The sequence below is a fragment of the Convolutriloba macropyga genome, chromosome 3 (genome assembly GCF_964194025.1).
Source record: "Convolutriloba macropyga chromosome 3, txConMacr16.3, whole genome shotgun sequence".
NCBI lineage: Eukaryota > Metazoa > Xenacoelomorpha > Acoela > Convolutidae > Convolutriloba > Convolutriloba macropyga.
The window spans coordinates 52,485,875-52,509,289 of NC_134470.1; the positions used below are offsets into that span (position 1 = coordinate 52,485,875).

General features: G+C 36.8%; 2 protein-coding genes and 1 non-coding gene across 4 annotated transcripts in view; 1 reads left to right on the forward strand and 2 right to left on the reverse strand.

The window, feature by feature from the left end:
- LOC142336269 (uncharacterized) overlaps positions 1-23,415 on the reverse strand; it is a 556,260-nt gene that overhangs the window by 526,726 nt on the left and 6,119 nt on the right. The window lies entirely within an intron of this gene.
- Positions 358-23,336, reverse strand: LOC142336268 (regulatory-associated protein of mTOR-like). Of its 2 annotated transcripts, XM_075384962.1 has the most exons (7): positions 22,954-23,336; positions 14,233-14,790; positions 13,846-14,034; positions 13,034-13,335; positions 11,012-11,029; positions 4,145-4,402; positions 358-3,798 (listed from the first exon to the last, which is right to left on the reverse strand). In XM_075384962.1, the coding sequence occupies exons 1-7, from the start codon at positions 23,276-23,278 to the stop codon at positions 1,024-1,026; spliced, it is 4,425 nt and encodes a 1,474-aa protein (XP_075241077.1). In that variant the 5' UTR covers positions 23,279-23,336; the 3' UTR covers positions 358-1,023. The 2 variants fall into 2 exon arrangements, with proteins under 2 accessions (XP_075241077.1, XP_075241078.1); XM_075384963.1 differs by lacking the exon at positions 11,012-11,029.
- Positions 736-809, forward strand: Trnai-aau (transfer RNA isoleucine (anticodon AAU)). Its single transcript has one exon. It is a non-coding gene; the product is annotated as a tRNA-Ile (tRNA).

The following is a 23,415-nucleotide window of genomic DNA, read 5'->3' on the forward strand; positions in this document are numbered from 1 at the left end:
GCTCTCCGGGCTTTACCTGTTTTTGAGCCCGAAAAGTTAAAAGCGTCAGACAAAAAATCGTTCACAAAGAAATACGCACAAAAATTAACACAGGACTAATATAATTAATACTTCGTTTGAGAATGCTTAAAAACTTCCACCGAAGTTGCCTGATGGCTGTGCATTGTGAGCAATTTTGATATAACCTCCATTCTGCCTCAAAGTTTACGCAAAATATTTCTGTAGCGGGAAAAAATTTTGATTTTTTCCTTCGCGAAAGTTACGCAATTGTCCCTAGGTAGATTTTAGAACTAAATTAGGTCAAACTAAAAACTGAATCAGAGAAAACTGTTGCTGCTGTTTGAGTGAGAAGAGAAGTTCACTGAATTTTAAACTAAACCAAGCTGGTCTATACTATGATAGAAAAGAGGACGATAATTGCAGTCCAAATATGCTTTGATAAAATATTGAAATGAGAAGAGCTGTCAGCAAAAGAGGAGGAATACACCACAACAAACAATAATAACGACTATTTAAACTACACAAGCATAATAGCAATTCAAAACTAAATGAAGAGTACACTACTACATACACGACTGTCCAATTTGCATTCAATTTCAAGTATAAATCTGCATAAAATAGCACTTCTAAAAATAGTAAATTCTTGATCTTTCACAAGGGATCCACATTGCAAATGTTACCACTGACGAGGTACTTTTGTTTACATTTGCATGCTTCATAGCAAGACCGAGACAAGTTTCCATAGCTCAGTTGGTTTGAGCATCGTGCTAATAACACGAGGGTCGAGAGTTCGAGCCTCTCTGGAACCACTTTATCCTCCGACTTGAAATCTATCGAAAATTTCTCTCGTTTTTCATTTTAGAACCCATCACCGGGAACAATTTTCATCTCAGTTTCAATCTCGAGCAAAAATTCATTGAAAAATCAAGGAACGAAATATCATAACAATATCTGTATATAAGGCAGCTTTTGCACATTGTAACACAAATATTATTAACATCCAAAATACGTCAAGCAATCTTTCTAGTCAGCCTGGGAAGATGCGTGAACTAATTTATACACTACAACTGCGCCATTTTGCGACACGAAGCCGATCAGATTCTTGCACGGGTGAAACTCGACATGTTGCACATCCTGCAATTGGGGCTTACTGCCGGACAAAAAGGACGAATAGCTTTGAGGCTGGATTTTGAAAGTAGACAAAACTTGTCCAGTATCAAGTCTCGCGATATCTGCGAAATAGACGTTATTTTTGAGGTATGTGGTCGCAAAAACGGATGACAAATGAGATAGCGCCACCTGCTCATGGTTCTCGGGCAGTCTGTACGTTGCAATCGAATGTGGCTTTCTTAGATCCCAAAGCTTAACACTTTCAGCATAGCTCATCATATTGTGGTCCTTGTAGTTTGTGAGGTAGGCAATTGGTTTGTTATGTTCACGGTACAAAATTCTATTCTTCTCTGACTGTCGCATATCGATTGTTTGGATAGATCCGTTATGAAGCCCAAAGTAGTGGACGAATGGGTTCGTTTCAGGAGCCCTCTCGAAGTAGTCCAGGTGCTGCATACATCGAGTGACGGGTACAAAAACTGTCACTTCATGCTCACATTTCTGAGTTTCCAAATCCCAAACTCTGACAATGTTTTTGGCTTTTGCGTTCAAATTTAAATCAAAAGTCTGGTCAGTTGCAGCTGCTAGCAACTTACCAGCCCAACAATTCCAGGAGGTAACTAGTCGCTGTAGAGGCTGATTAGGCGCGACTCTGAAACCACGAAATGAGCAAAGAACTCCTGGTTTTTCTTCCACAGGCAACGAGTTCAAGGTGTCGGATCTTTGATCGCGCGCGGAAACTTCATTTACTTTAGTAATCGACTCATTACAGTTGAGAAATTTGAAGCAACCTAACGAATTGCCCACAAGTCCCAAGACCTTTTCATGCGAATTCACAATGTCAAAACTTAGAAACTTTTGGTCGCAAGTTTTCGGCGAAGATACTGGTTGTAAGTTTGCATTCTCGTCATAATAAAGTTGCTGTTTCTTTGAGTCCAAGTCTAAACTAACGAGTGAATTTGTCGACAGGGCCAAAATTGAATTCTTGTATGGCTCAAATTGGAAAGATACGAGCTGGTTTTTGACGGAAGATCCGGTACTAAAAGTAAACTGCTCTTGAGAGTCCAAAACATGGCCAAGCTCAGAATTGACTGAGAAATCGAGCTTGCGTTTGCTAGCTTTAATTCTCCACCGAGCATTATTGCGAAACTTTTTCAACTTTTCCATATTGTAATAAGACTCCTTCTCTGTAGGTGATAGCGTAGCACTTGCGGGAAGCTGCACATTAGCTTTGGCAAATGGCCATTTATGGAAGGGTTCCAACATCAATTGAGAGTATTCTTCAACAAACCCTGTGCAAAAATACCCTGCTGGATTTTCCTTATGGTAATAATATGTTTCGTCTTGACGTTGGTTAAAAGTGACTGTATGTTTGCCGTGATTGGCCGGGGGTTCTTCATCAACGTCTACAAGTTGAACTCTGGATGAACTTGATGTCGGGTCATCGCAGGAATTCCCTTTCTTTCTTTGTCCACTACTGTGAGGGATGAGTGAGTTCGTAGGTGGCGCTGTACAACTATCGCTTCTCAGAATTCCTCTCGGGGGATGCGAATTCTCTTTGTCGTCTGAAGCGTGACCTCCTTTATTAGCTTCAGAAATCCGCTTCAGCACCTGCTTTGCTATATCACTCACAGATCCACTCGGGTCATTTACCAGACTTATCAAAGTATCCCAGAGGTCTTTAAACTCTGTGGTTTCACTCGTTCCCCCCGCTATCATAGGCATACTTGGGTTTTTCCTCAATGTCGTAGGGGTTCCACCGGCTGTAGCTGGACTACCAGGCCTGTCGCCTTTTCTGTTTTCCAATCCTGGGGTTCCAGTTCTTAAACCCGCTAAGGATGCTTTCTTAACTCTGGACGAACCTCCTGGTGGAGTACCAACGTGGAACGCACCAGCATCGTCGACACCCATCGCATCCATAGACACAGTCATGTCATTTTCACGATGACTTTGAGATCTTTTGACATACATAACATGACTATCACAGTCGTTGCCATTCACTATACAAAAGGATTCACTACCCTTGCGATAAAATGGACTCATGTTACCCGTCATTGCAATAGAGTCTTCTGAAAAGTTGATCACAAGCTGTTTCCATTTAGCCTGGAATACTTTCTCGTTCTCTAAAATAAAATGAGCAAGCGATACTGCGAGCTCTTTTCGCACCATTTCGCTGATATCAAATTTGCACCTTATAATTTGATAGGCAATTTTTTGATCAGTATCATCCATTTGAGCATCGCTTTTCATAACTGATTTAACAGAAGCTTCTTTGCCATGTTCGGACGAAATACTGCTGTAACTCCTCGTGTAGTTAGCGCTGTTTTCTTTAACCAAATTGCTGTTCTGGATAAAGGTCCCAAGCGCACATAACGTCGCCGTTCTCAGCTCCTCGTGCGGACTTCGTAACATATCAAAAAGCTGGTCCAGTACAGTAGTCCGAAGAGCAGCTCGTCTGGCTACGTCACAACTTTTCCACAGACTTCCCAAACAGATTACAATCCAGAGGTGGAAGAGAGGGTATTCAGTTTCAATTAGTTGTTGTTCACACATCGGGATGAAGTTGAGTTTGTCTTCTGCACAGATGGCTCTCACTTCTGGCAAGTGGTTCAGCAGCCGAGAAATGACGTAGGCAGCCAGGGTTTTGTGAATTATGCTGAAGGGCGGGGATGAACTGCACATTATTTCCTGAAAAAAACTTATTCTTCCTTGACCAACCAAGATGTTATATTTTTTAAATTTTTGCTAGCATATGTCCTTAACGGTCAGCAAACAACAGGAAGAAAACAATGCTCCGCTCATTTTTTAAACACAGATGACAACATTAACACCGTGAGGGTGGGGGTACGTTGAAGGGGTGAGCTGCGACCAAGCAGCAAAATACGGACTTAACACTGCAAATCATGCGTTCATTAAATTCTGCGCTTCGTGTTTGCCAATAATATACAGCCATCAAGTTTGAAAGTGAAGGAGAGAAGCAGAAAGAAACGGAAGTAATCCGGATTCTAAAAAGTGAGATTGAAAAATGACTAACTTTAAAGCTGGAGATGTAGACCTCTTTGGTCATCTCAAGTGAGGAGAAAAAGGAGGGATCCAGAGCAATTATCTTGGCGTATATACAGAGAAGAGGGGGCAGAGTGTCCGGAGTAGCAGTGGAGGGGGTTGAGAGTAGTCTGGCGATGTAGGGAAACACGCCCACACTCATTGCCGACATAACTGCACGAACATCCACGTCCAAAAACTGTTTGAGGAGTTCCAGTGCACGAGGTCTGTGGTTCTGGGCTAGAAGCACCTGAAACGCATCCAGGCTACATTTGATTTAGAGTTAATTAATTCTTCAGAATAATATATCTACAGACCTTAATAACAGATGATATATTTCTAGCGCTAAATAGTTTGTAAAAAGTTTCAGACAAACAACTGCATGATTATTCACGTAATTCAAGATTTTGCGTAGTTATATTTTCAAAATTAGGAGGGCACATTTTAATTGAAATTCCTAACATCGGCACTATTAACAAATTTACGAATGCCTTCTGCTGTGTGTCGATTATAGCATCTACGGACAATTGTTTATAAAAAGGACTTGACTTCAAAGAAGGACAATAAAAGTTAAACAAATTTGCTCGAGAGAACTTTTACTATTTAACTTCAAATTCAATTTAACATTAAAATTTTGTCCACCAATAGGTAAGAAGTTAAAATTTAAGCTTAGTATTCTGAGAAAAAGAAACTGATTGAAATCATTCTTACAGGGACCAACTAAGAGACCCACTAATTGAATTAGTCTTGCTTAGGAGCACGCGACATATTTAAGTCGGACAAATAGGTTTGACAAACTCTACAAACAGTGTCAAAATTATTGTTTAATTATCAGCCACAATGGCACAGTAAAACAAATCCGGCAGATTGCCGGATAAGAGCCGCCGTTGATTCCCATAACCACAATTGGGATTGAAAGAAAAGAAAATAATAAAAAAGAACATGAATTTTGTAGAAAAACGAAGAGCGAACTATTTTGAAGTCATTTTGTAGTCGCACATTCTCCTGTTTCATAGTGAGACGATACTGGAGCTAGTATCAATACCAATAATCATTAGAGATGGTAACTAAGACTTATAAGAACCAAGTTCGAATAACGGGCATCTAAAACTGGGCTCTACGGGTTTATTCCGCTTCTATTTCTGATTTCGGTTCTTGATACCGACTCTGTTTATTTTGAATTGCTTTGCTGAGCAACTGCTGTCTAAAAGCATTTTAAGCAGAATGAGAGAAGAGTGACACTAGCCTAGAGAAGTCAAAAAGATTTCACGCAAAATGTTGAACAAGCTCTTAACAAAGGTAAAGCAAAAAATTTTTACTCGACGAAGTAAAAAAACACAGCACCACAAGTCCTGAAATACGTTTAGAGAATTGTACTAATTTATCACCCGACAATCATTCACTCCGCTTTAAAAGGCAAATGAGAGGTGTTATTAATGAGACTAAGCAATAAAACAACAAAAACAAGCAAGAATAAATATTCAACTTTTATTTTTTGAAAAGACAGAATCAAATTCAAAAACTGCTATTATCTCAAACTGCTAACTACATTCCTCTATTTCTCATTAGCAAATTGTCATTATGTCGATGAATCCTTTCACAAATAATATTAAATGATAAGACAAAAAATAACCAAAAATCGCAATAAAACTCGCTTAATTTTTTTTAAAAACAATTAGTATAATTCGCAGAACCCAACAGCTACTGAACGCTACAATTATATCAATTAATTAGGTCCCAAACAATCACCGTTGAGACCTGTCATCAATGAGACTAAGTGGTAAGACAGCAATAAGTACAACAAATACTAGCAAAACTAAAAAAAAAACTAAGATTTTTTTAAAACGAACAAACGTATAGGTCACAAAAGCTATGAAACGAAAGACTGGCTTCAATTTAGGCTTTTTTAGCAACAATGAGACCTGGTAATAATGAGACTAAGAGTTAAGACGACAAAGTTGAAAGAAAATCTAGCAAAACTCAAAAACTTCGATAAGAACTATTGAAAACAGTGCCAAAGTCATAGAAAGCGCTAGATTTGAGCAAAAACGATCGAATCGATAAACTTAACCCTTATTAGCAGCAACAGTGACCTACCCCGATGAGAACAAATGATAAGACGCCAAAAAGTACAAAAATACTTGCAGATCTAAAAAAATGAATCAAAATTTTTGAGAAAAAGTAGTGTCAAAGTCATGAAAACCACTAGCTATCAACTGGAGCCAATCATTAGGTTCTTTTATGTCTCATTAGCAACCAATAAGACCTGTCATTGATGATAATAAGTGATAATACAACCGATAATTTTGAAAAAAGGAGCAAAATCTAAAATTCACTAATATTTTATGATAACCAATAGCGGCAAAGTCAAAAAATTTTTAGATGCCTCTTAATGAATTCAAGGAATGTCAAACAGGCACAATTAAAGCACAAATGTGCCGTCTTAAAAGCACTGAAGAAGAGGAAACTCTTAAAACAGAAGTCAAATTGACGTACCTGAAAAAACAATATCAACACAGCCAAATTCTTCAAACACCAGTTTCTCACTCCACTTTAAAGGTACTTTGAAAAAAGTAACGCGTCAAACATACTCAATTTTTTGCTCCCTTTACTATTTCAGTGTGATCAAAATCACCTCTCTAATTCTAATTTGACTTCTCAGTGACGTGAAAAGGCCGAAAAAAGCGTGAAAAATCTTAAAGCATAGCCGGAGGATTTCCGGAAGCAAGTCGAAGCGTCAAAACTTCACAAAAAAACCGTAATTGCAACTGAAGTCATTACCTTTTGTACTAAACCATACACTCATTAGCTCCTCAGGTCCGATCTAAAAATTGATGAAGTCCGATATAACTAGAATGGTCAAAACACTGATAGGCTAAAAAAACTGACAGGGCTATCAATTGCCCTAAAATAATTCATGATTCTAATCTCAAAAAGATCGCCAAAGCAAACGGCAGATAATAATCTGAGAATCTAAGCTGAACTTCTCAAAAAAGAAATCTCAAATTTAAGAATCAGAAAATCAATACAATTCGATTTCTAATTACTGCACTTCTATTTACTGTCAAAAACAACATATACTTCTCCCTTGTAGTTTATATGCTGTCAACATGATTTATTACTAATTCAAAAATTAAATTAATCATTGAAAAGACATAAGCAACATAATAATATTCAAAGGCAAAAAATCAATTAAAACCAATACCAATGCCGGTAAAAATGGCAATAAATAGTAATAAGTGGAGAATTTGGAAAAAGCTTTGTAGCACACTCTCAGTACTGGCTTATGTTGAATGAAAACAATTGCATACAAAAGAAATGACGAAAATCTAACAAAAAGATGAAATCGTTCAATTTTATAACAACTGAATCACAAGAAGGAATATAAATGTAGGTGCCAGGAAAAAACTAGAATGATACAAACTAGAACTTGAAGAATTTGGACACATTTTAAGGGACGCCGTAATAAACAGACAATAATTCATGATTTTTTAAAGTTAGAAATCAAATTTCAAAAAATCAAAAAAACCGAATACATTTAATTGTTCAGCATTCGCGACATAGAATAAACAACTTGTCATCTGAGACGAAGATTGATTCTTCTGAACACAAAAAATCAAAGAAAAAAAGCAGAATTCAAGCATACAAAATGAAAAATTTTGCAAAAAAACTTTTAAGACTGCATTTATAAAAAAATTTAATTGTTTTTCAAAAACTTCAAGACAAAAAATGGTTGATTTTCGATTGAAACGAAATTAAAGTCTCTCATAGTGCACAAAAGACTCTTTCTAGTAATTAAAACCAAAATATAAACAAGAAAACTGAAAAAAATTGGAAAAAAACTACCAAAATCGGATTAGCATATGTAAATTTAAAAAAAAATTACATCGAGGTAGAAAGAGGCGTTCAGAAATGATTTTTGTCAAAAAGACGGCTGAAAGATCCAAAAATAAAAAAATTAATAGAAAAAAAGCCAAAAACTAACTAAAAAATCAAAAAATATGTGCCAATTTTGAACCTGAAATGCAATTTCCGGCTCTCTAAAATTTCAACATAGCATCGAATAAAAACAATTTACAAATATCCAAATTACCAGCAAAAAAAATTGGGGCACTTACACAAAAAAACGGCTTAATACGGATATCTATATGTGCCATAAAGTCAAAAACTTCTTTTCAAAGTCCAAAAGTCAATAATTAAACACAGCCTATGATCAAAAAACTTCTTTTGCTCAGAAAAAAATTTGTTCACACGGCAATTTTAATCACTATCGCTTTTAGGTCAAAACAGCGTTTGAGCGAATAGTACTTCCGGTAAAAAAAACATAGCCGGAAGAATTCGGGAAGCGACTCGAAGCGTCAAAATTTCTTAAAAAACCGCAATTAGAGCTGAAGCAACTACCTTTCGTGTTAAACCAATAACTCATTGCCTCTCCAGGTCTGAGCTAAAAATTGGTGAAACTTAAACTACTCACCAAGAAAAAATGCAGCCAAATTCTATATTATTGAAAACCACTGATAACAATGAAAAAATCCGAAATAATTAGGATGGTCAAAATACTGAAAGTCTGAAAAAGCTGACAGAGCTATCGAGTGCGCTCAAATAATTCATGATTCTAATGTCAAAAAGGTCGCAAAAGCAAACCGCAGATAAATCCAAGTTAAATTTTTCCAAAAAGAATGCTGAAAATTAAAAATCAGAAAACCACAATTAGAATCCTAATCTCTGCAATTAAGACAAAACCAACACGAACTTCAGCCTTGACGTATATTTTCTAGACAACATGACTTCATAATAATTCAAAAACTAAATAAATCATAGAAAAAGACATAAACAACAGAATTATAATCAAAGGCAAAAAATCGTTTAGAAACAATACCAACGCCAAGGAAAACGTGCAATAAATAGTGATAAGTGAAAATTTTGGGAAAAGTTTTCTAGCAAGCTCTCAGTACTGCCTTGTGGAATGAAATCAATCACAAACCGAAGAGATGACAAAATCTAAGAAAAAGCTGAATTCTTTCAATTTTTTAACAAATACAAAAAACAAATTTAACGAATTTAAAAGTAGGTGCCAGGACATCGCAGGAGTGATACAAACTAGAATGTGAAGAATATCGACACAAACTAAGGAACACCGTAACAAAGATTAATTTTTGAAAGTTGAAAATTAAATTGAAAAAAAAAACAAAAGGATAACATTTTATTGTTCAGCAATCGAGACATAGATTCATCCTCACGAACGGAACAAAAAAGAAAGCAGAATTCAAATATACGAAACATTTGGCAAAAAATGTTCAATAATTTTTTCAGACTACATTTATGAAAAAAAGTTTTAACTGTTTTTCAAAAACCTAACACCAAAAAGATTGATTTTTTTGAGACGAAATTAAAGTCCCTCCTGTTGCACAAGAAGACTATTTCTAGTAATTAAAACTGCAACAAGAACAAAAAATTGAGAAAAATTGGAAAAAACTACCAAAATCGCATTAGCATATGTACAATTTTATTTAAAAAAATACATCGAGGTAGAAAGAGGCGTTGAGTATATCAATTATCAAAAGAAGGTTGCTATATTAACTGATTTTTGACAAAAAGACGGTTGAAAGATCCAAAAATGAAGAAATTACTAGAAAAAAGCCAAAAGTTAACTAAAAAATCTATTAATATGTGCTAATTTTGAACTTCAAACGCATTTTCAGGTCCTGCAAAACACTGTGGTATCCATTTCCGAGGCTTAAATTTCAATATAGCATCGAATAAAACTATTTCTACAAAAACCAAAACATACCCGGCAGATTGCCGGAAAATAGCCGCCTTTGATTCCAATAAGCATGATTGGGATTGAAAGAATAGAAGATATTGAAAAAAAAAGATTTTTGTACAAAATATTTTCTAAGTCCGATTTATTTTGCTGGCATTTCGTAGTTGAACATACTTCTGCTTCTTAGAGAGAGGCTACAGGGGCTACCATCAATACCAAAAAGCATTCGAGATGGTGACTAAGACTTATAGGAACGACGTTCAAATAGCGGGCATCTAAAATTGGGCTTTATGGGTTTATTCCGTTTCTATTTGACTTCAATTTTTTATACTGACTCTGTTCAATTTGAATTGCTCTGCTGAGCAACTGATTTTCAAAATCACTTTTAGCAGAATGAGAGAAGAGAGAAACTAGCCTAGGGAAGTCAAAAAGATTTCACGCAAAATGTTGAAAAAGCGGCAAAATGAGGTAAAGCAAAACATTTTTTTTGTTCGACGAAGTAAAAAAAATTAGGAGCGCTATAATAGCCGGCTGAGAAGATGAGGGCGGCTATTAATTACAAAAAAAAATGGGCCACTTGAACGAAAAAACGGCTAAAAACGGTTATCTATATGTGACTTCAAAGTCAAAAAGTCATTCACTAAACGCAGCGCATGATCAAAAAACTTCTCTCGCTCAGAAAAAAATAGTTCACACGAGAATTTTACTCACTTTTGCTTTTAGGTCAAAACATTATCTGAACGAATAGTACTTCCGGTAAAAAAACCTTAAGAAAACAATACTCCTCTTCGAGTCGTAAAAACCTTAAGAAAACCAATACTCCTCTTCGAGTCGTAAAAAAGACAGCGCACTAACAATTGAAATCCTTTGAATTGTAAAAAATAGGAGCTCTATAATAGCCGGCCGAGAAGCTGAGGCGGCTATTAATAATACAATGACATGATCACAGTTGTTTAAAAATCATCGATTCGGCAACTTTTCAAGAATTAAAAGTAGAGCCGCAACATCTGTAGCGACATTGGTACAACACAGGCATGAATTGAGAATACTTTTCTTTCTCTCAAATTAGCCTCTCCGAAAACGGTAGTGGCTAACCGTTGAGTGCTCAATAACCTGAAACAGACTTCGCAATTTTTAGGCAACAGTTATTTTAATTTCCATCCTGTTGGATCATATTTCACAAAAACGTGAACATGGCGAGATTCCCGTTATAGTTACGAAATCATTTTTACTGCACGTTAGTTATACAGATGGCAACGTAAATACCTAATTGAATTCAGAAACTAATCGCAACACCTTCAGAAATTTGAAAAATACAAATTCCTTTGCTGCTTCACTCGTGACATTCGAAAAGATTCCTTAACGAGCGACATTCCTCCTTTATAATGGTTCTTTATTCACCTTGAAGCTGAATAGGTGATTAATTGAATTCAGGGGATTGAACAAAAGTTTGATTAGGCGAAATTAATTTTTGACATCAGACCAAAAATTTCAGTTCAAATTTCGTAGATAGTAGTACATGATACCGTTATGTAGTAGGGGATGGGGGTGCATATTTCAAGTGTCCCCTAAAATGATTATTATTGCTAAAGAATATCGTAATACATCTGTCCCCCATTCATGCGTCCTGTTTTTACTACTATAAAGCATCATGTACTACAGTGGATGATAGGCGAAATCAAATTAAACCATTCGAAGCCGGTACATGAAGTTCCACTTGTCAATATAACTTGGTCAAAAGCTCTCCTATACCACGCAATGAATTAAAAAAGCGCGCTACGTTAAAACTTGAGTAACATTTGAATTACGCTATCAATTTCATTCATTCTCTTCACTGTTTAACGCTCGGGCACCCATCCTCCAGAAAAAAAACAATAGATTTATTGCACAAATAGCTGCAACTGCTTCGTAGATGAGTAGCCTAAAAAACCAACGTAGACGAGGTGATAACAACAGACTGAATAAAAGTAAGTTTTTTTAAATCGATTGCTCTTACCTTGATTTAAAAGAATTTGTCTAACTTAGGAAGTTCCTTGCAGCTACCTTCAACTAACCACCTACAATCATCCTCAAATGATCTAAACACCCCATATTAAAGAAAGCAATAGCTATTTTGAGAGAGGCAAGTCATGTGCCACCAAAAGAACTATTTGACGCAAAACAAATCTTCCAGATCTTGAAATTTTTTATAATGGATTCAATAGTTTCTTTCATTATCAGGTAAAAACCATTTTAGCTCTGTTTATATCAGCCATGTTTCGTTTTGTAATTGTGCAGACTACTGCCGGAAGAATTTATCTCAGACGACTGTCGAACGGAGAAGAATGGAAAAAGGGCCCCTGCGTTAGGGGCTGAGGGTTCCAGCGGAATATGAGTCTCACTTTGGGCCAAGCGTGGAGTGGGGGTGTTTGGAGTGGAGTGAGAGAGGGGGTCTAACTCGCTAAAAGGCTCCCTTAGACCATGATTTGGTCTTCTCATGAGCTTCGAGACTCGTAAAGCTCTAACAGAACTGCTTAATGTCACAAATTTTGTCTGAGAGAATTTGAACATCTGGCTAGCTGGGGCTTAGGGAGGCTGGCTTAAGTTGAACTGAGAGAAGGGGAAGATTAGTAGAAAAAGGGATGCATTGTGGGGTAGAGCTGCGCGGGAGGGTCATGGGATGAGCGCATTAGAGGTCTCAATGGGAGTAACCGCACGCTGTTAGGGGTAGATTGAGGTGGGGTGGATTGCGGAGATCTAAACCGCCTCACATCATAATTTTATATCTTCTCAGCAGTTCCAGTGATTTGTACACTTGGAGACCACAAAAGCTCTAGAGAACTGAGTGACCTAGTGCCCTCCAGATTTCACCTCTTTATCCAGTTTTTGTCACAAACAGTCATGGTCAGACGAAAAATAAACTATCAGGCAAAAACTTGGTAGTACGCAAAATCGCATAAGATCAACAAGACTAATATAATTGCTCCAAACTTCGTTTGAGAACAATTAATTGCCAAATGCATTTAGATTTCAAACGGATTACGTCCCAAAAATAGATGACAGAATAAAATGAGCTTCCCTGTGGCTAATTTTGAATTGGGCCATAACACAAGACATAGGAAAAGGTTCTCAACACACCTGTAGCACAATTGGAAGAAGTATCGGCTTCTGGTAGCCGGTAGTTCTGATCTGGGTCAGGAAAGTCTCAAACGCCTTCAGTTGTTCACTAAAGAAAGAGCTGAAGACGTATTCGCGTCTCTCCTTTCCAGCACCCGGGGCACCAGCTGCGGATGTGGGGTCCTGAGGTGTGGGAGCGGAAGAAGGGTTCTGCTGCTGTCCATTGGTCTGAGATGAGGTTGATGACAAAATGTAGGGTAGCTGCTTCACACAATAGTCGCACACCATGTCCCACGCTTTCCACATCGGGTGATTGGCAGTGTCTAAAAAATCATGAATTAATAAAACTAAGGTTTCCTCATTTATCATTTTTAACTTGAGTCAAGCAGATAACTCAAACCCGGCCCAACGGGAAACTAATGCGTATCTCTTGCACTGATAACAGTTGGCACAACGTAATAAGAGGTAGAACTGGCCGCTACAATAGGTATCTGCCATTTAAAAGTTGTAAGTTGTTGATATGCGATGCTTATCTTTCTGTACCAATGCAATTGTTAGTTTTAATTTGACAAATGATCGATGGTTATATACTCATATAAAGTTGTGCTAACATTAATCATTGATTGTCAGGTCTGCTTAGGAAAATAGCTTTTATTTTTTCCTTATTGACTCGGTGAAACATGACAGGTATGCAATTATTCTGATTTTCAAGATCAATTGTTGGCCAATTTTCGACGGACAAAAATTTGCATTCGCTCTAGTACATCACGCATACGCAAAGATATCCTTAGATTAACACTTTCCACTTTTAGGATCAACAAAATTCCAATAACCTTCAGGGAAATCGGGTTCAGAACAAGGTGTGCAGTTGTATGATTTAAGGATTCTGACAGCAAGTAAGAAATTTCTGGAGAGTCCAGCTATGAGATTGTCCTGACGGAAAAGCCTTTGAAACATGGCCACTGGAAGCAGCGACCACCCAATTGTATCTGTCACTGCAGTGAAGATCCAGTTCAGCTCACCTGCAATTAGTATTGGTAACTTAGACTACATTCTAAAAAATCACAGTTAGAACTTAACCGTTCTAATCATTCCAAATAACGTTTTATAACTTTAAAACGTTTCCCGTATAACTTTCCCATGAACAAATAATTGATAAGTAGGAACCGAAGATCATTTATTACAGCAGTTTTGTAATGAAACACTCCAGAAACACTAACCCAGCGGTGTTCGCCTGTCCGTAGTTTTTCCTGGAATGTTATCTGTACTTTCTGCTGTAATACCAGGAGGCAAACAGTCAGGATTCTGCATACAGTACCACCTGAGTGCTATTTTGATTGGAGTTGTGAGACAGCTGGTAAAAAGATCAGCTGGCAGTTCTGGGTTCATCGGTAAAATATCATCCCGACCACATGCACCAAAACAAATTACGTCAAGACTCGGATCTGCTTGAAGACAGATATTCTTGAACGTGTCCACAATCAGTCCGGCATTTGAGCAGTCGAAAACATACATTGTTGGTCCTTGCAACCATTTATTGACATCCAAAACGCACATTGGTATATACTGGGTGAAATCGCGATTGAAAACCCAAATTTCTCCATTAGCTGTTGGTTTTGGGACCCCATGGCCATTGTAGTGGAGAAGTACTCGGTCATCTTTTGCATTTTTCCTGAGCTGTACGCAAGCTTTAGATACAGTTTCACTAATTGGGTCTGTTAGAATTTTGTATCGAGCTCTTTGCTGCATTCTCTCGTACTGCTGGTGCAAAGCATTTCCTTAAACAGATTTTACAAAATAATTCTCCCCACCGCTGAATGAATAGGTTCACATATAGCATCCATCATTGATTGGATAGCCGAATGAGACTGGCTTCACAGAGAAGTTCAAAAATCAGTAGCAGTAATTGAGGCTTTTCCGGACGCGTTCCTAGGGGCATTTTACAATTTATGTACAACCATTCGGTTAAAGAAGTTTAATACACATTAAGAAAGAGTTTCAGTTTTAAAAAAATAACGTAAGAAAACAGTTCTTGTTAAGACTGAGTTTTGGATCTCATTGTATTAATAAAACACTTCTTTTTCCACAGGCGCACTCAGCCATTCCATGTACCATGGAGGACTTCTACTGGCTGATCTTGACATATCCAAATGATAGCGGCTCGGTTACTAGGCTAAACTTGTAGGAGATGGTGTGAAAGGCAAGTTTCATATTCTTAAGGCAGGTATCATGCATTTTAAAAGATTAAAACAAAATAAAAAGTGACGCCTTCCGAGGGGTATTTACACACGTATTAAGACCTGGTATCAAAATTCTTCAATTCTATTTCAAGGCGTCACTTGACTAGGATCCTTTAAAGCCTATTGATGACCCTTCTGATCTGACTGTTGTTTGTGCTGAATTAATAACATGTTCTTAGATTCTGAAAATCTACTTTTAAAATTATTAACTCGCCTGGATTTCTGATTTCTAATTGAATAGTTTATAGGTCTTCAGCAATTGTTACAGTATATTAATTTGCATTCTCTAGGCAAATATGTTGTCGTAGCTGAATTTTCGCGTGACGTAACACGAGTAGTTTGCTGATTGTCAATTTATTTCTTCTCCGTGTTTACAATTATTACTACGAACTATTTTTTTGTATTCTTTAAATTGAAAATACTGTTTTTGAACAATTCGATTCCCTCCACTAAAAAGTAGTAGGTTAACTAGGGCGCGGAATGTCAACTGTTATGCATACGTCTACATCAAAAAGTATATTGTAGTCAGCATCAAAACTCATCATATGCGGAGCAAAAACAAGATTTGAAAGTTATAAAAATTGACAGCAAACACATTATGAATTGAGATTTGGACAGAAAATATAAGATGATTAAACACAATAACAATCAATCTTCAATCATGATTCCACTTGCTTGAAGAACGAGACACCGGCTCCTTGAGCTTGCGACGCAGAGACAGAAAAAAGACCTACGAAAAAGCGCAAGTAAAGGTTTCTCCTGATATACGTAATAACGTAGGAACAATATTCCATTTTCTCAGTCTTAACATGAATGGCTTTCGCCCGATAAGGACCACCTCCTCCAGTACAGACAAAAAAAGGATAGAGCTTTGTCTTCTCGACTCAAATGAATCACAGATGCATTTATATAAAAGAATTTCAATCAAGATAAAAGAATTTCAATCAAGCGACAACAGCCAAAAGACCCCTAGCTGTAATATTTAATTGACGTCAAAGGTTATGATAAATCTATGAGTGAAGTATTCCCCTATCAAAGTCTGAAAACAGGGCTCAACTTCAACATCGCCGCAAACTTCCTTGAGTACGTTGGCATATGAGCCGTGGATATTATGCACGAAGACGGGTAGTTTGTTTCACAAAATAGAGCCTGGTCATCATTGAACTTGTCTCGCGTGCGCAGGTGGAGTAATTTTACAGCTCACCCACTGTGAAATTCTTTCCTAAACTCCGCAGTGCTTAAACTAAACATGGATCGTTTAATGGGGAAAGAACGTTTAGCCTACATAATGTCATCGCTCTCTTTGGAAGATCTAGAGAATGCTTTTCACATTGATCAAATCTCTATAGCTAACTTTTTTACAGTCCTGCATCTCCTTCTATTTTCAAATTTTTGCGAGAATATGCTGAAGCATGTAAGCTGACTTCTTGACGTTAGACTTATACAATCGCTCACAAAGTTGCGTAGATACTAAAATATTAGGACAATCTTTGTTAATTAAAAAGAACATCATTCTTAAACATTTTGAGCAGATAAATTGAACATCAGTGGCAATGTAGCAGAAAATAGCCGCAATAGCTTTGTAGATCTGCAGGCTCAAAAAGAAAGTAAAAGAAACACCAAAGAAACTTTTTTAAAATTAAATGCCGAGATGTTATATTCTGATAAAGAATCTGTTCAACTTAATTGCTGCATCTATTAGCTGCCATCAAATACCCTTCAATTAGAATGCCACGAACTCACTTGACGTCAACTCTTTGAACTAAGAAAAAAAAAGTCAATTTGAGAGTGATGAGGTCATTTTTGAGAGGTAAGCTGTGTGACCAAAAATAAATCACGGGAATGAACAAAAACACTAGCTCCACATACAGTGAAAATGACGTTCCGCACGCAATTCAGTTGCAATTGTATTAAAGAAACAACAAAAAGCAGATTGGAAGTGATAGTGACGTCGTATGGTCGTAACAAAAATCACGACGACGAAACAAAAAAAATATCGCCGGAAGACTCAGGAATCGACTCGTAGAAAAAAACATAGCAAGCAGATTGCCGAAAAACAGCCACCTTTGACGGGCTAGACGAACATCGGGATTGAAAAAGATAAAGAAAAAAGGAGATAAAAATTGACAAAATTTTTATCAAAAATTGTTCTAATTCAGTGTTGGGTTTCAGTTAGATTTTAAGCCTATACTTACTTCAGCTTCTAAACTGAAGGGTATATAGCTTAATACTAATATCAGTTAGCCATCGCTCTAATGAACTTTGATAACCTAATGCACTATGAATTAATGACCGGACTTTATCGATTTATCCCGTTTCTTTTGATTTTGCTCTTCTGACATTGACCGTATTCACTACATAGCGTAATCCAATGCGTTGAAGCATTGAGCCAGGTTAGTCAGAAGTCAAATGTGAAAATCGTGACTTAAGTTAAACGAAAAACGTGATCAAAAGGTGAAGCGAATTTTAAAAAGGAGAGCGCCTAAATAATAGCCGTGAGAGGCTGATGGTGGCTATTAAACGAAGATAAAAACAAAATCTTGGCAAAATTTCATGAGTCCAAAAACAATATTCCAAAACAGAATGTGTAATGTACTCAATTTCTGTTCATTAAAACAGGTTTGTTATGTTCGAAAACCATTAAAACAGCATATGTTCGAAAACAAACCGAGATCATTGCTGGAAAACAGCTGCCCGTGATTCCTATACACGCGATTCGGATTGAAAGGACGAAAATGACGTAAAAGATTTTTGTGCGAAAAAAATTTAAAGTATTAATTATGTTGATGTTTTCCATAATTAAGAAATTCTGTTTTTAATGAGGGGATACAGAAGCAAGTATCAACACGAATAAGCATTATAGATGGTAACTGAGATTTCTAAGATCAAAGTTCAAGTACCGGGCATCTAAAACGGGGTTTCACGGATTTAAACCGTTTCTATTTTTGATTTGGATTTTGCTAAAAACTCAGCTTATTCTAGATTGTTTTTCAGGCCAACTGCTGCTTAAAATCACTGAACAGAATGATATAGCCTACAGAAGTCAAAAAGATTAACACAAAATTTTGAACAGGCTGTGAACTAATGTAAAGCGAATCAAATTATTCGATGAGGTGATGGAGATACAGTCCTGCATCTCCATCCATTCTCAAATTTTTGCGAGAATACGCTGAAGCATGAAAGCTGACTTCTTGACGTTAGACTTATACAATCGCTCAAAAAGTTGCATAGATATTAAAAGATTAGGAAAATCTTTTTTAAAATAAAAAGAACATCTTTCTTAAGCATTTTGAGCAGATAATTTGAACATCAGTGGCAATGTAGCAGAAAATAGCCGCAATAGCTTTGTAGATCTGCAGGCTCGAAAAGAAAGTAAAAAACACAGCTCACCTCTTAAAATGACCTCATCACTCTCAAATTGACTTTTTGTCTCTTAGTTCAAAGAGTTAAGGTCAAGTGAGTTCGTAGCATTCTAATTGAAGGGTATTTGATGGCAGCTAATAGATGCAGCAATTAAGTTGAACATATTCTTAATCAGAATATAACATTTCGGCATTTAATAAAAAAAGTTTTTTTGGTGTTAAATGCCGAGCTGTTATATTCTGATTAAGAATCTGTTCAACTTAATTGCTGCATCTATTAGCTGCCATCAAATACCCTTCAATTAGAATACCACGAACTCATTTGACCTCAACTCTTTGAACTAAGAGAAAAAAAGTTAATTTGAGAGTGATGAGGTCATTTTTGAGAGGTAAGCTGTGTGACCAAAAATAAATCACGGGAATGAACAAAAACACTAGCTCCACATAGAGTGAAAATGACGTTCCGCACGCAATTCAGTTGCAATTGTATTAAAGAAACAACAAAAAGCAGATTGGAAGTGATAGTGACGTCGTATGGTCGTAACAAAAATCACGACGACGAAATAAAAAAATATGGCCGGAAGACTCAGGAATCGACTCGTAGAAAAAAACATAGCAAGCAGATTGCCGAAAAACAGCCACCTTTGACGGGCTAGACGAACATCGGGATTGAAAAAGATAAAGAAAAAAGGAGATAAAAATTGACAAAATTTTTATCAAAAATTGTTCTAATTCAGTCTTGGGATTCAGTTAGATTCTAAACCTATACTTACTTCAGCTTCTAAACTGAGGGGTACATATAAACTTAATACTAATATCAGCTAGCAATCGCTCTAAAGAACTTTGATAACCTAATGCACTATGACTTAATGACCGGACTTTATCGGTTTATCCCGTTTCTTTTAATTTTGCTCTTCTGACATTGAGCGTATTCACTATATTGCGTAATCCAATGAGTTGAAACAGTGAGCTAGGTTAGTCAGAAGTCAAATGTGAAAATGGTGATTTATTTAAAACGAAAAACGTGATCAAAAGTTAAAGCGAATTTAAAAACGGAGAGCGCCTAAATAATAGCCGTGAGAGGCTGACGGCGGCTATTAAACAAAGATAAAACAAAATTTTGGCAAAATTTTATGAGTCCAAAAACAATATTCCAAAACAGACTGTGTAATGTACTCAATTTCTGTTCATTAAAACAGGTTTGTTATGTTCGAAAACAAACCGGGCAAATTGCTGGAAAATAGCTGCCCGTGATTCCCATACACGCGATTCGGATTGAAAGGACGAAAATGACGTAGATTTTTGTGCGAAAAAAATTTAAAGTATTAATTATGTTGATGTTTTCCGTAATTAGAAATTCTGTTTTTAATGAGGAGATACAGAAGCAAGTATCAACACGAATAAGCATTATAGATAGTAACTGAGATTTCTAAGATCAAAGTTCAAGTAGCGGGCATCTAAAACGGGGTTCCATGGATTTAAACCGTTTCTATTTTTGATTTTGATTTTGCTAAAAACAGCTTAATCTAGATTGTTTTTCTGGCCAACTGCTGCTTAAAATCACTTTGAACAGAATGATATAGCCCACAGAAGTCAAAATTATTACAAAATTTTGAACAAGCTGTGAACTAATATCAAAATTATCAAATTATTAGATGAGGTGAAAACAGGGCCGCAATGATAGCAAAACTGTAAAGATGAGGGAAGACAGTACTTACAAAAACAGATGACAAACGCAACATTTCAAAAGAAAAACCGAGCAAAAGACTGACAAAATCTAAGAAACCTGTAACATTCTTAATGTTCTCTAAAAATGGTAGACTCTCAATAGATGTCTTCAACACACATTAGGCAGTTCCTCCTTATTCGTTGAGCAACCACACGACACACGAGCGCACTGGAAAACAATTAAAACATGAAAAAGAAGTGAGAACTACAAAACTGCAGAATGTAAATCTTTTATAAATCAAATGCCATCAAACCTTGAAATGTTTTCACGTAATAACAAAAAACCTACAGCCAACTCTAACTATTTGAATATGGAAAATACTCGGAATCTCAGAAAAAAATACCAATTAGTCTGAAACTTCTTTGAAAAACATTGTTAAAATTCGACTGTTTTCTACTAAATCAGACTTCAAGGGAGAATAAAATTAATAGGTCAAGAAATTCAACTTCATCAATCAGAACTGAATTCAATAAAAAAAAACACCCCGGACACAACAAATTGGAAAAAAAGTTTAAAAATCTCTAAAAAGCGTCCAAAAAGGCGAAATCGCAGAGGCAGATCAAAATTCTAAATAACTCTTATATATGATTGAGATTTATATTGAAAATTATTTGTTCATGTGGTTTAGAGCAACAATTTTAACCGAAATACAAAGAGAAAACTTTAAAACATAACCGACTAACTTCGGGCGAATTGCTTTCAAAAGACCGGCGAAGGGTTGGCGTCGTCAGTAGCTAGCCACCGTTTAGTGAGGCTAGCTTTAGCTTAATTGAAGGAGCGTGAGCGCAGCGGGGGGGGGGGGGGTGCACCCGGAACTGATGGGGGTGGGTCGAGACAGTGGGGGGAGGGCGGCTTTTGGCTGCACGGGGCCCTTACGGCCTGAATGATGTACAGGGGCTGGGTGAAGTAAAAGGGGGAACAACTTCAAAGAACCGCCCTTCACACCAAAGTATAAATCTCCAAAATAGTTTCTGTGAATCGCATACTTGGAGACCGTTGAGCTGAAAGGCTCAAAGAGCTTAATGCTCCCTGGCGGCTACCTATTTATTGTGTTTTAGAGGAGGAAAAGTCAAATGGATTAGGCGAAAAATTGGTCAAGCGAAAAATTGCATTAAAAATGCCAAACGGACTAATATAATTGCTATAAACTTCGTTTGAGAGCAATTAAAAACTGCTTCTAAAAAGCTGCACGTGATCAAAATATTTCGCTGGCTTAGCAAAAAATTTTTCACAACTACTTTACTCGCTCTCTCTCTCTCTCTCTCTCTCTCTCTCACACACACACACACACACACACACACACACACACACACACACACACACACACACACACACACACACACACACACACACACACACACACACAAATTCTCTCCTCCCTCTGCTCTTCAAGTCGTTCAGCCGTTACACCTAATTCGTTCAGCCGTATTGACTTTTACGTCCTGTTTTAAATACACTCCAAAATTTTATCGATCAAAAAAGACGCTCCACCTTTGAGTAGTAAAAGAAAGAAGGCCAAAAATAACCTCAGCTACCGCTTTGCGGCTATTAATGAAACTTATTAGAGCACCTATAAGATACCATGAGACCCTTAAGATACCATATCTACAAGAACCATTCAGTTTTAGTATTTTCTTGTCTACATTTGAAATTTTTTGTCATGATATACATTAGCAAACTGTTTTTTTTTTCGACCAGAAATGCCAATTGATGTTTCAATCCATTTGCGAAAACCAATCTTAGGAAATACTACACGGAAGACATTTTTGAATCAAAAGGCACTTCGATCCTCATTTAGCCGTTCTAGTTACACTTTCAGTGATTCGATGGTTCCATTTATGGATGACATTCTAATAACGGAGTAGATCTATCAGTTGAATAGTCACTGCTATCCGGACACCCTGTATTGTAAGTATTACCATGTAAGGTTTGATCGCCTTTTCCTCAATGAGTTTTTAACTTTTGTTAGAGTTTTTAACTTTTGCATAATGACGGGCAAAACTTTGTAATATTCAAGGCAAGATTTCTGTTTAAAAATGTAGAGAGCATTTATGGCATCGATGAGGAGAAATGCTTCTGTAAGATCATAGATGAAGCAACGATAAAGCCCGTAAATAGTCAGCTAAAAGCTACTAGTTTCTACTAGACATTTACATCGTAATTTTTGTGGAATATTATACTACAAAATTAACTCATTGAATTAAGTTTTCTGCTAACCTCAACTATCAATTTTTACTTGTCCTCTTCTACTGAGTTGCTTGTTTTTGTTGTTTCATTTTCAATTGAATGTATTGGGAACTGAACATTGAGTGATACAAAGCCTGTGTACGAAAGTTTGTTGCACTGACTTTCACATGTATATACAGCATCTACTGAAAATGAGTCATTACAAAAGGAGTCTTTCCCGTCAATAGCTTTCAAAAAGCGGAGATCACTTTAATTTACTCTTTTAGCAGCTTCGGTACAGAAATTCAATTTGGTACCAAGAGAATCAGGTTAGAAAAAAATATAATGATACTTCTCTCGTAAATTACACTGCGCTGACATTTTAATGCTAATCGATCGGAACAATCTGAAAATTCTCTGGCAATAATAAAGAATTATACTAACCGATTACTTCGGCTGGTTTAGGCTGTGCTATCTGAAGTGGATTTTGCCAACACTCCATTCTTGCACAAGGACTTGGCCTGATGATATCAGGGGGGTCAACGCCTACGTGTAGACACATTACAAGCGCAACGTAAACAGTCTTTTTCTTTTCGAGTGGCTTCCACCAGCTGGTCTCGTATGGCAACTGAGATGACAGCTGTCGTTTGTACAGGTGAGTGAGGTAAATTGGAGCTGTCCAGCTGTAATTCTCTTCCTTTTCTTCTGCTGCATCTGGCTGGATGATGAAATAATTTGTGTCATCGTGCTGGTACCTGAGGGATGACATCTCTTCTGATATATTTATCTCACTCCATTGTCACTTAAAAAAAGTCACTACATTGTCTTTTAAAACATAAACCGACTAACGTCGGACAAATTGCTCTCGAAGGACAACTCTCAGTCCCTTGTCATTTGGGATCTTTT